General features: G+C 40.1%; 2 protein-coding genes across 2 annotated transcripts in view; one reads left to right on the top strand and one right to left on the bottom strand.

Moving 5' to 3' along the window:
• The window catches only part of LOC129743597 (protein son of sevenless), a 47,102-nt gene extending 35,894 nt beyond the window's left edge, over positions 1 to 11,208 (top strand). The window contains exons 5-19 of the mRNA XM_055735662.1: positions 3,243 to 3,443; positions 3,507 to 3,636; positions 3,705 to 3,808; positions 3,875 to 4,101; positions 4,168 to 5,191; positions 5,265 to 5,435; positions 5,498 to 5,593; positions 5,653 to 6,120; positions 6,188 to 6,304; positions 6,367 to 7,628; positions 7,979 to 8,435; positions 8,500 to 8,649; positions 8,710 to 9,080; positions 9,139 to 9,227; positions 9,342 to 11,208. Of these exons, the coding sequence (XP_055591637.1) occupies positions 3,243 to 3,443; positions 3,507 to 3,636; positions 3,705 to 3,808; positions 3,875 to 4,101; positions 4,168 to 5,191; positions 5,265 to 5,435; positions 5,498 to 5,593; positions 5,653 to 6,120; positions 6,188 to 6,304; positions 6,367 to 7,628; positions 7,979 to 8,435; positions 8,500 to 8,649; positions 8,710 to 9,080; positions 9,139 to 9,227; positions 9,342 to 9,376 (4,902 nt within the window). The 3' untranslated portion in view covers positions 9,377 to 11,208. The remainder of the gene's footprint in view (positions 1 to 3,242; positions 3,444 to 3,506; positions 3,637 to 3,704; positions 3,809 to 3,874; positions 4,102 to 4,167; positions 5,192 to 5,264; positions 5,436 to 5,497; positions 5,594 to 5,652; positions 6,121 to 6,187; positions 6,305 to 6,366; positions 7,629 to 7,978; positions 8,436 to 8,499; positions 8,650 to 8,709; positions 9,081 to 9,138; positions 9,228 to 9,341) is intronic.
• The window catches only part of LOC129743598 (reticulon-4-interacting protein 1 homolog, mitochondrial), a 64,190-nt gene extending 51,513 nt beyond the window's left edge, over positions 1 to 12,677 (bottom strand). The window contains exon 1 of the mRNA XM_055735665.1: positions 12,658 to 12,677. The gene's annotated coding sequence lies outside the window, so the exon portion shown is untranslated. The remainder of the gene's footprint in view (positions 1 to 12,657) is intronic.
• Positions 12,678 to 12,786: the final 109 nt, after the last annotated feature.

The raw sequence follows: 12,786 nt of genomic DNA, 5'->3' as shown, positions 1-12,786 counted from the left end.
AAGCTGTGATCAAGGGGTCTTATGATTTCGGCATGGTTCCGAAAAGAATCATCACAACATCTACTTCATACAAATTTGTTCCAGCCAAACGTAGCTGCCGTACAAGGTCTTCAAACTTCACTAGATGGGACCGCATGGAGTCACCTTCGTTCATCTTCAAACGACCAAGTTGCTTCCGAAAAAGATTCTGCGAAGCAAGACTTTTCTTGGCAAACGAATTTTCGAGATCACACCACATCAGTTTTGCTGTTGCCGTGTCACGAACTATTTCCAGGCAGTCGTCTCCGAGGAAACTAATCAACGTTGACTTCGCTTTCCTGTCTGCTTCACGAAATTTCGTCCTTTCTGCTGCTACTTCCAGTGGATCCTGCGCCAACGTGTGAGCCAACTCCAATGCGTCCAGATACATCTTGACCTGGAAGCTCCAATTGTGGAATCCATTTCCACCACTGAATAACGGGATTCCGTGTAAAACTGCTTCTCTTCCTGAAGTGCCCATAACCTGTTGAGATAGCAGAATTGGGACAGGTACAGGAACAACCAGAATCCAAAAGGCGTTCAGACTAATATAGAAGTACGTCTTTATTAAGCGGAGCTCTGGTACTAATGCCGTTTTCGTTTTTCTCCACTGGCGCGGGGCAAAACTATCTCTGAATAAACAAACAGAATCGTCACTCGGGACGATGCAAATATATGGTTGCTATTGTCAACCTTATGCTGACCCCCAACACTGACAACTTTTACGGGTTGCAACCGCCTGCTTGAGGTTCAAACATCGGGCAAAACTAGTGGACTTCTGAATTAATAAACGAACACAATAACAGCAGTTAGGGCAAAACTCGTGGATAACTAGGTTCCCACTGGCAATAAACGAAAACACTATAAGTGATAAATTTTTCATTATAAACAAGCTCCGTTACTAATTACTGTTGCTATGGAAAAACTTAGAATTGTTGAAATGATACCATGGATTGCTACTCTTTCAACATTTATTTTATTTTTTTTCGTTTCGTCTCTAAAAAGTAAAAATAAACTGATCAAAAAATCAATTTACACATTATACATTTATACATACAAGTTTATCTAAAGGATCTTCTGCTAGAGCCAAAACATAAAAAAAAAATCATAACTGAAGTTTATTGCATTATCAAAGGGTAGAATTGTTGCGAAATGGCGATCAAAGTAAAATATTTGAAATTGTCTTGAAGTAATTAGAGCATAGCATAGACCTTTCTTTTTTTTGGATTTTCATCACGAAGGATGATTCATCCCTAATAGCATATAGATAGTAAACATTGATTATGATAAATAGAATAGATGTTAAGAAACTTTGCGACTTGAACTCATCACAACACGATATTCGTTTATCATTTATTCAAGCATTGTTCTTCATATTTCACTTGGTTCGGCTAGTTGAGTTATTCATTTGAAATAATCCGTACAAACGATAGTAAATTCAAAAGTCAGTTTGTTCATAATATAAAATTGAAGCAAAGATCCAAACGGGAAAGAACACATGTGGCTTTCAGCTTCTAATCGTATAACCATACAAGATATTTTTTTTGTTTTTTTGAAGCTTCCCATCCAAATGTCAATTATTTTGCTTCCCGAAACCATACCCGATTCCCGAAATCAACAAGCTTTGATTTATAATTAACATATGTTGCAAAATATAATTTATGTTCTTTCATGCTGTCCCAAAAACAAACAAAAACAATCAAATCAAAACCAAAAATAATTCCAAAATAAACCAAAACCGAATCGCAGGTGGTATGTAAATTTGCTTATATCAAAATTTATTCTCTATTTGAAGTAACTGATTGATTCCACGTTTTTCTCGATACGAAACCGATTCGATAATTTCTAGAATTTTACCTCCATTTGCCCCCCTAATTGCGCTTTAACCTTTTTGAATCTCCCATATATAGTCACAGTTTCCGTTTGTTTCCGTTATGACCACACCACTCTTGTTATCTCGTGATATTCTGAAATTCAAACAGTTCCCCTAAAAAAAGATGCCAACAACAATAACCTTTTATGGTTTTCTCTATAAATGTTTTTGTTTGTTCCCTGCTATCTTTGTTCGTTGTGCTACTACCTTTCATTCCGATTTCGCATAGAATTTTCTTTGCTGTATTCAGTTATTGTAACATTGGCCTTTTACATTTGTCTCTTCGTCTCTGGAGTTGATGTGTTCTTTTTTTTAAATATGTGTATTTATAAATTTTTCATTGCGAATCCTCTTCTACCAATTTTATTCGTGTTTAAATAGATGTATCTCTTTGTCAGTAATCAGTAACATTCAATGAAACACCGAAATAATTGTGTAAGGAAGCAATTTTAACAAGTCTTAAGTCATAGTGAATTCAATACGTCATAACAGTTACCTGTCGATTTTGATTTTGCTTCTTTTTTATATTCATTGTTTGTTTTGTTGCTCTTTAACCTCATCTTACTTTTTTCGAGACGAACATATAACAATCATTCAACTATTTATCTATAGCATCGATTCGACTTGCCAAATTATAGATAGATCTAGAAGATCTTTGCTTTGTAAAGCATGTGTTAAAACAATTGCTATCAATAACTTTATTATGAAGACGTATGTTACCTACTTACTATTTGCATGAGCACGAGAAAAACTGGTAATCTTTGTTGTTCTTTATGTTTTTGTTATCTATAGAAATATAAGTGGAATTCTAAAGCTATTCTTCTGTAATAGGTTACAAAATTTTGAATAGAATATCAAGTAAATTCAATGAGAAGTCCATAAGAAATTGTATATGTTATTCATCAGAATTTACTATTGAATAATTGAGGTTCGTTTGTTATTTATGTAGTTTCACAAAGATTGCCAGTTTGAAGCCAATTATTCAATGTATTCCTTCATTATTAGAAATCCCACATAAAAAAATAACCTCCATAGTGTATGAGCAATGATAAGAAGGGTCGCTCACAAAAACTATGGTTTCGTAATATGCGGGATATTTGTCGTAAATTGTTTTTTAGAGTCTGAAGGATTGCTTACTTCACCCAAACCCGATACAGTTTGACCTTCGACCTGGAAACCATTTTTCTTACTCGTGTAAAGCCCCACCCCGACCGACGTTGCCGTCTCGGACACATTCGAGCATGTTTCTCATCTTTATCTCATTGAGCAGTATACGTTGAGATACCCCAAGGTCGGTCACTAATACGACGTACACCTTATCAATCTTGCGTTCCGTGTGTACTCCCAACAGGTGCTCATGGACATGTTCTACCAGGGTGATGACTCGAGCTCGATGGCACCGAGCCCGTTGCCACCAACGCCTCGTACCAGTCTCAGTTACGAGGAAGTCGTGAAAGAGCTAATACATGACGAGAAACAGTATCAGCGAGACCTACACATGATCATAAGGGTCTTTCGCGAGGAGCTGGTCAAGATAGTGAGGGAACCCAAGGTTTGTATCATATGAATATCATGATAGCTTGTATTTAAACATGGAACTATTTTTGGTTTTTAGGAACTTGACCCAATTTTCTCTAATATCATGGACATTTACGAGGTGTCGGTGACGTTGCTTGGATCTCTGGAAGACGTTATTGAAATGTCTCAGGAGCAAACTCCACCTTGTATCGGTAGCTGTTTTGAAGGTAATTTTAGGCTATCATCGATGAACTTTGAACCATTTTAACACTTTTTTTTTTCTTCCAACGAACAGAACTAGCTGAAGCTGCCGAATTCGATGTGTACGGAAAGTATGCGAAAGATATCACGTCTATCCAGGCAAAGGAAGCGCTAGCCAATCTGTTGGCTAGGCCAGAGGTATGTAGATTAGATCATTCTGACTTAGAGCCGGTTTCTCATGGATGATGTTGTCCTTCTTTTTAGGCAAACTCGCTAATGTCGGCTGGTCACGGTTTCAGGGAAGCGGTGAAATTTTACCTACCAAAACTACTATTAGGGCCTATCGGGCATGCACAGTTATATTTAGATTATATTAAAATTTTACTACAGCTTAGTCCTTCGCAAGAAGACAAAGAGAGCTTGGAGCAGGTGCAGGGTCTGCTGAAACCACTGCAGTGTGAATTGCAGAGTATTTCCTCACTGCTTCCTAAGTATGAAAAGCAAACGTTAATTAGATGAAGACAATTTTCTAATATTTTCCTACCATATCAAAACAGGGAATATTTTGCACGTGTAAATAGTCGAGCACGACGGCAGTCCGCTATCGAAAAAACTCGTGATCTACAGAACAGTGTTGAGCACTGGGACAAGGATGTTGGCCAATGTTGTAACGAGTTCATCAGAGAAGACACGCTGGCGAAGCTCAGCTCTGGAAGACGTCAAACCGAACGGAAGGTGTTTCTGTTCGATGGTCTTCTGGTGCTGTGCAAAACAAGGAGACAGATTGTTCCCGGTAACAACTATGACTACCGATTGAAGGAGCGCTTCTTCATGCGCAAAGTAGAGATAATTGATAGGCCTGATACGGACGATCTCAAATATGCATTTGAAATTTCTCCACGGGAACCTACTAGCGTTGTACTTATTGCCAAAAATGCTCAGCACAAAAATGACTGGATGGCTGATTTAGTGATGTTGAACACGAAATCCATGCTTGAACGTATCCTAGACAGTATTCTACTAGATATTGAAAAGAAGCATCCCCTTAAACTACCAAGTCAGGACATTTATGCGTTTGCCGTTCCTGACTCGGCGGCCAACATTGTTCTGGAAGAGCGGGAAGGTACCGGTGTTCCACTGATCAAAGGAGCAACATTAACGAAACTTATCGAACGGTTAACGTACCACATCTACGCCGATCCTATGTTCGTGCGAACTTTTCTGACCACCTTTCGATCGTTTTGTTCGCCCCGAGAGCTGCTGCAGCTACTGGTAGAGCGTTTCGACATTCCCGATCCAGCACTGGTTTACGATAGCACCAACGACAAAGACCTTGGCCCTGACACGGACAAGTTTCACAAGAACTCCCAGAGGGAAGACTGGAAACGCTACAAGAAAGAATACGTACAACCAGTTCAGTTTCGAGTGCTCAACGTCCTGCGGCATTGGGTTGATCATCACTTTTACGATTTCGAGCGAGACATTGATCTACTGGATGATCTGCTGAGGTTTCTGGAAACCGTTCGAGGCAAGTCCATGCGAAAATGGGTTGACTCAGTGCTGAAAATAGTGCAGCGAAAGGTAAGTCTACTGATTTTCATTAACTTTGAAGTTCGCGTTATAATGCTTATTGTTGGTAATTGGTTTTTCTCAGAGTGAAAGTGAGGACAATCACCGGCAGATTACGTTCGCATTTGGCTACAGTCCACCGGCTATCGAGCACCATCTTCCGCTAACCCACGAAAATGAATTCAACCTGCTGATGTTACATCCGCTGGAACTGGCCCGACAACTGACGTTGTTTGAATTTGAAATGTACAAGAATGTAAGCAAATAATTTCTAGTACGCCTAACTGAAAACTAACCCTGAGTAATTTCGATTTTTAGGTCAAACCTTCAGAGCTGGTCGGTTCGGTGTGGACCGGCAAAAACAAAGAAACCACTAGTCCTAATTTATTGAAAATTATTCACCATACAACCAACGTAAGTATAGACTCTAACGCTTGTCAGCAAACTTCAACTTATTGAAAAAATTTCTACAGTTCACCCGCTGGATCGAGAAGTCGATCATCGAGGCGGAGAATTTCGACGAACGTGTGGCGATCGCGTCGCGTGCAATAGAGGTGATGATGGTGCTGCAGGATCTGAACAACTTCAACGGGGTGCTGTCGATCGTGTCGGCCTTCCAGGGCGCGGCCGTTCATCGGCTTCGGCTGACGCTAGAGGAAATCCCCAAAGGCTACCAGCGCGTGCTGACCGACTGCGGAGAGCTAAACAATTCGCACTTCAAAAAGTATCAGGAAAAGCTGCGTTCAATAAATCCACCTTGTGTGCCATTTTTTGGAATGTATTTAACTAATATTTTACATATAGAGGAAGGTAATCCAGATTTTTTACCAAATACGGAACTAATAAACTTCTCTAAGAGAAGGCGCGTAGCTGAAATCACCGGTGAAATACAGCAATATCAAAATCAACCATACTGCTTAAAAGTTGCTCCTAGCATTAGGGTAAGTGTTTCGCCGCTTGATAATTTAAACTTGAATAATAATTTAATTTTTGTTCACCAATTTGCAGCATTTTCTAGAAAATTTAGATCCTTTTAAAGGAATGAGTGTAACTGAGATACAAAATTACCTTTACGAGGAAAGTAAACGAATAGAACCGAAAAATAGCCGACAGCCGTTAAAATTTGTAAGAAACCCTTAACAACCGAGCTGGAATGATTTTTACTAAACATGTTTTGTTCGTTTCAGCCTCGTAAATGGCCCGATATTTCGCTGAAGTCGCCTGGCATCAAGCCATCCTCCCGGCGCAACAACAGCTCGGCAAGTTCCACGATGACCCTACCGGGAAGTCTACCGTTCAGTAGGACGTCATTGTTGAACAACAATGATACCGGCGGGGAGCAGTCCCCTCCGGCCAACTCGTGTTCGTCTTCCGTGCTTGATTATTCAATATTCGCTCCGGTCAATCTTCACTCATCGTCGTCAAGTTCGTCACATCACATGTTGCATCACAATCAGTCGCAACAGCAGTTACACTACCAGCAGCAACAACAGCATCATTCCCAATTCTACCAAGGTCATCACGGAACCGGGCAGCCATCTTACCATCATCATTATGGACATCCACAGCATAGTTTCTCGCAATCCGTAGTAAACTTGGCTTCCACTTCGGACCAACAGATGGCCCCGGAAATTCCAAGAAGATCCGATAGTATTATACTGACTACATCACTATCATCACAGGGCGGCCAGTACAATCTGAACAGTAGTTTATCGGAGTCCAGCAGTAACCCCAGCGCGAGTGGAGGTGGAGGCAAACTGATCCCAAGTCCACGATATCCGTCGTCTTCGATGACTGCGCTGTCGACGTCGACCGTCAGTGCTGGTTCTTTCTTCGGAATACTGAGCGCATCGAGCAGTGATGGTAACAGCAACAATAATCCTTCTACTGCTAGCTTTAAACATACGCCAACGCTTAGTCAAAACAAAGTAGTGACAAACAAGCATGTTGAAGACACTCCCAATTCGATTTTTTCAGCGTCCAGCTTAGGTCCCGGAGGTTCGCACAGCCTGAGTTTAAGCAGCTCTGCCACCACAAATGCCGCTAGCATTGTTTCGCTCAGTGATGGGCCTGCGTTACCTCCCCCACCGCTAACCGCTCCCCATATGTCGGCATCCTCGTCGATGTCGATATCTTCATCCATGGCCAGTACGTCCTCAAAGATCGCTGCAGCAGCCGGTATTATCGGAGTTCCACCTTCAGCGACTAGCTTATCGATGACGGCGGGGCCGATGGCGGTGGCCTCAGCAGACATTCCTCCCGCGATTAGTCCGCGCACAGATAAGCCGGCACTGCCACCAGCACCACCCCCGCTCCGTACACAGGGTGGTGGGGGTGGCATCGCTGAGTTTTGCTACAATCCATCCGGGCTACCAAACTGTACATCACCCAATGCAACTAGTAGTAGTAGTAGTAGTAGCGTTAAGAATAATTCATCCAACATTTTTAAGTAAGTACCTATTCATCTAATTCATTTTCTTTTTTTTTTTTAATTTAAAGTGCTTTTTAGTCTTCCATAACATTTAGATACTATTTACGGCGTGTTCGTAAATTGATTTTTTCTATCGAAGTGATTTTTTTTATCGATGCTGGCGTTCGTAAATTCCAAACAAACGTATGCAAAAGCATATGGAAAGTGATTTGACATCTACCAAACAAATCAATCGACTGATGCATCACCCAAAAAAATCAATTTACGAACGCGCCGTTAAAGATTGTCTCGAATTCGGAATATTTAACATTTATTAAACCCGATAATTAAAAATGATCGCCTAAAATAATCTATCTACGCCTTTTCAGAAATCAAAACTGTGATTTCACCTTTACCGGTTCTGTCCTCAACCGCTCATCCTGCGAGAATTCGCCAATTTACCCGTCGAGTCCGAAGATGATCTTCCCGGCAAGTGCAAGTGGTGGAGCGTCGTCATCTGCCGGCGGCACGATAGTGATGGATACCAGCAACACCAGTGCCATCTCCCCGTCGCTCTCCGCCTCCTTCTCATCCTCTTCAGCTTCGTACCAGACTGCATTCAACAACTCTTCGACGACGGCCGAATCGGCGGCACTCAATGCGACCTCAGCCAGCAGTAGCAACGATTTCGGCCCGATACCAATTTCACCGCATGTCAATGTACCAAATGCACATAATATTCCTCCCTCGATGGCACCTCCTCTACCTCCTAGGGTTAAACGAAAAGAATCCTCTGGGGAATCGTCCCAGTCTTCGCAGGTACGACAGGCGCCGGACGCCCCGAGGGTAAGATAACCTTTGATTTACAAACGTCCAACGAATCTTATGCTTTTTTACGTCCTAATTCTAGCTTCCTCCGAGGGATCTAAGTCCGCCACCTTTACCACCACGTACTCATATTCAGTCGCATCACCTGTTTGGAAATTTGCAACAACAGCAACAACTCTATAGTTCATCTTGTGCTGTCAGCGAAAACTGGAATCACGTAAACTTAATTCCGGTATTTGATGTTCTACCATTTCTCTGAATGGACAATTTCTTATAAAGTTTTTGTTTATAGAAGGACGAATCAGCTTCATCATCCTCCTCCTCCTCAACATTAACGCGAGACAACCTGAACCAGCACAACCAGCTTATGTTGCCCCACACAAGCACCATAATGATGCGGCGAAATTCGGCAATGGATCGGGCCTCTAAGGAGAATGTTCCCAACATTACCACATCACCGTCGTTGTCAGGAATCACCAGCAGTGGCAGTGCTGCTGCAGGAAATGCTTTTATGATGGGTGGTTCTTCTGCAACTCCAGGTAATCTGCCCACACCGGCTACGGCTCCACCGCACCATTGTGGAGTCAAGAACAAATCGGTACAAAATTCTCCCGTCTCACAGCAGCAGCAACAACAGCCGGTCGTTGGTGGTCGAAGACCTAGGTGAGCATATATGATTTATACCGACGGACTCATAGATTTGAACAACTTTTTCTTGCAGCACTAATATTTCTCCACGATTTTCACCTGGAGAAACAACACCCAAATTACCTCCGAAGCCAAAGCAAACTAACCTGTCATCACAACCAGGTGAAAAGAAGCATTTTTGATTTGAATTGATTACTTATTACGAGTAGTTTCAAACAAGTTCATGGTACACTCCAGTTAATGCACACTTAACGAAATATGTTTTATGTTTCACAGATCGAACAATGTTTCCCTATCCTAGCACCAACTGACCCAGCGGAAATGGTTGCGGGCGGCATTTCCTAAGGTAAACGTGATCAACAGTAGCACCGGTCTGATGAAACAGGAGACGCAGATCAGTTTAAGTGAAGAGAAATGTGCCGTATCATCCAGTGATGTACAAACTTCTATGGGGGTGCTGCGGACATAAAAAGATAAATACCTACATTGATTGCCACATGAAAACTAGGACAACTAATCAGCCGCATTCTGACTGTTTTGTTTTACTTATTTCATATCATTTTGAACCTTTGCACGATATTCCATATTCAATGGTGGAATAGATTAATTTGTGTACGATAATAGAGTTGCAATTGTTGTTGGATTTATGTTTTAAAAATGTAGTTACTGTCTTGATAAACGATTATAAGTTTATGAAACTTTTAATGAAAGTAAAATGTCTGTTTTACGTTGCAAAACAAAATATTAGTGTTGTGTATGCAAAGCAAGCAAAACATAAATAAAGAAAAGTGCCATAGCTAGAAATTAAAGAACGAAAAAAATGATCTATCTGGTCAATCCGAGTATTTCGCCGGGCGTTGTTGTGAGATTCAAACCTGAATTACAGTTTCTAGCACGCGTGCAATCGGAGCCCATCGCTCGTGACCATTGTAACGAACAACATCTACGAATAACTATGTCGTGTTCCTATGTATTTGCTTTACTAGATACCTATATTATATTGCTTGTAATCACCGGAGGAGTGATGGCTGTGCAGCAAGAACTCTCTTAGGCAGACAGAGTGTACCTATCAAAGGGTGTTTATAGATTCGTTTCAAGAAAGGAAAAAACACTGATCGTCCGGGCAATTACCGAGGAAACGCTGTGGGAAAAAATACTGCAACCATACATCATTGAAGAGAACACTAAATTACTGAAAAGTATGAAATACAGGAATACACAGATATTTGAACCTGTATTTTGATGACTAAGCCACATATGAATAATCACAAGCATACACACAATTTGTTGTAAGGTTCAACGGTAAGGGTAAACTATGCGAGAGGAGTATTTTCGTGGAAGTGTGAGGGGGGATAGTTTGAAGATTCGTGTGATAAATATTTCCAAAAGAAATGAGAAAACTGCTTTTTGTCGATTAATTACAAATCCAAAATCAACGCAAAGCTGTTCAAATTTTGGTTTACACCTAGTGCGTTGATAGAAGACCGGTGTCATAAAACAAAGTATAAACAATAAATGTTACTATAAGCATATATCGCACACCGAGGAGATTATTAGAAGCAGTAAGGAAAGATGCGCATTGGAGAAGAACAATTTGAAGACAAAACTGATATGTGATCGATTAAAATCAGAGAGCAAAAGAATTTAATAAACAGTATAGTAGGAAAGAAAAACATGGCCACGGTTAGAAACGTTCGGAGGAAATTATATATTATTACTGGCTAAACTATAACCACAGAAAAACATTAAAACACAAAAAACCGTGCGTGTAAAAGCTGTACATAACTAATCCAAAACGAACGAAAAGAAACAAAGTAAAAAAAAAAGTTGTTAGCAAAGGGCGTGGAGTACTGCGTTGTTCTCGGGATGAATAAACCTACTTGGTTTAGAATCCCTGAGAAAAAAGGAAAAGTACTGCGTTGTTATGGCAAAATTGTTTGACACAGAGTAAAAAAAACGAGCGATAGGCAAAATTTAAGGAAAAATGAACTACAAAAGCTGTGAGGATATTAAAGAAACAAAAGAAATATGTTGTTAAACCAGATAATATACAAACAGAAAATAACGAAAGAAATATCTTATCATCGTTGTATGATGCATATATGGATTTATGTACGATTGCGAAATAAGCTAATAAATAAAAAAAATAAAACATATATGTTCAACATTGAAAGAAATTGTTGTTCGATTGAGTGTAAAGAAACTTAAAAGAAGACCAAAGCAGACATGTCTTGACCTCGAGCCTCGCGAACAATGTATCTGGTTGCAGTAAACGAAAAACTGCGTGCCTTCTGCCTAGTGTGACTTTAGAATGAGACATATCTACCAAATTTGTGCGTCGAATTGTCAACTGGAAATTTATTAAATTTGCATTAGGCTTGTGGTACAGCTCAGTTTGCAATTCAGTTGCCATGAAACACAGTTGTACCGAATAAGTTTTTCGATGACTGCCAATATATAATCGAAAAAAATACAATTGCATCACAGTGTTTTAGACGATCAGAACGTTGCGCCTTAAGCCTAAGCCATAACTTGAACTAAGATTTTTCGTATGAGAAGAACTTGATAGTAAAAAGTTATCTAAATGATATTTGGTTTTCGAGAAATTAAGAAAACAATATTATTTTTTTGCAGGAAGCTTATGGAGCTTTCAAACTTCGAACACGTTTTTTTATCGGAACAGTGATGTTGGCGCATGCACCGTATTAAAAATTCGATAACGAACATTGTTTTCCGTTGTAATATACATGTTGAATTATGTCCTTCCGATTTGCTAATCGATGTTCGTATTTAGTTTGCCATAAAAAAATAATAAAGTTAGTATACAAGCTTCTGTAGAAAATTTTCCATTAACCGCTTAGTGCGCCATCTTCCGGTCCCTAGAGACAGTTGATGTGCTATTCGAACGTTGAAACATAGTTGAGTGCCACAAGTGATCTCATTCACTTTTGCAGCTTGCTAATTAGGATGCAAAAAGAGGCATTTCGAAAAAAAACCACCCATCGCACCAATCGTCCTTGAGTTAAAGACAAAAGCCCAACAGTTTAGGAACCATGGAAAGTGATGAAACTCACACAATTGCCGGTGGCTCTGCCACCGATTGCTGCGACGTAGCTTGGGAGGGTTTTAGCAAGTCTAGTTGGCTGCCGCAACTTCAGTTGGTAGTTTTCGTTCTACGGTTAATATCGAGATTCCGCACATAGCTAGTTTGCCTAAACACTTGTAGTAAGTGAAGCACATGTGACTCAAATATTGTAGCTTGGTTCACTAATTATACAATTTGTTACAATCTGTTAGAGTCGTTTCAGTTACACGATACCGAATTATTGTAATAATTCAGTTTGGCAAATAAATTGTGCCCGGATCGTGCTTGTGATTTGGTAAAGAGTTAGTGAGTATCAAGATTCTTGGATGTTACGTTAAACTTTTAGTAATGATATCACTATTAAGGCAAACTTGTGCTAACGATAGAAGCCACTTATAACCGTCGAATAAGTGCAAGAAAAATAAGAAGATTCTGCAGGTAATTTAAGGGTTAATTAAATTAAACCACATGCAATTCTGACATACTCGTTGAACAGCAGAGACCCACCTGTGGGAAATAAAAACTGTTCCGTAGTACGTTGTATGCGAACGAACTCGACTGTAAATACATTTATTATTAAATGGTGATAATGTAAACAATCTTTTATGAACTTACAAATAAGTTTCGCCGTTTACC

Source organism: Uranotaenia lowii, chromosome 2, assembly GCF_029784155.1.
Source record: "Uranotaenia lowii strain MFRU-FL chromosome 2, ASM2978415v1, whole genome shotgun sequence".
Classification (NCBI taxonomy): Eukaryota; Metazoa; Arthropoda; class Insecta; order Diptera; family Culicidae; genus Uranotaenia; species Uranotaenia lowii.
This window is presented reverse-complemented; position numbering and strand designations above follow the sequence as displayed.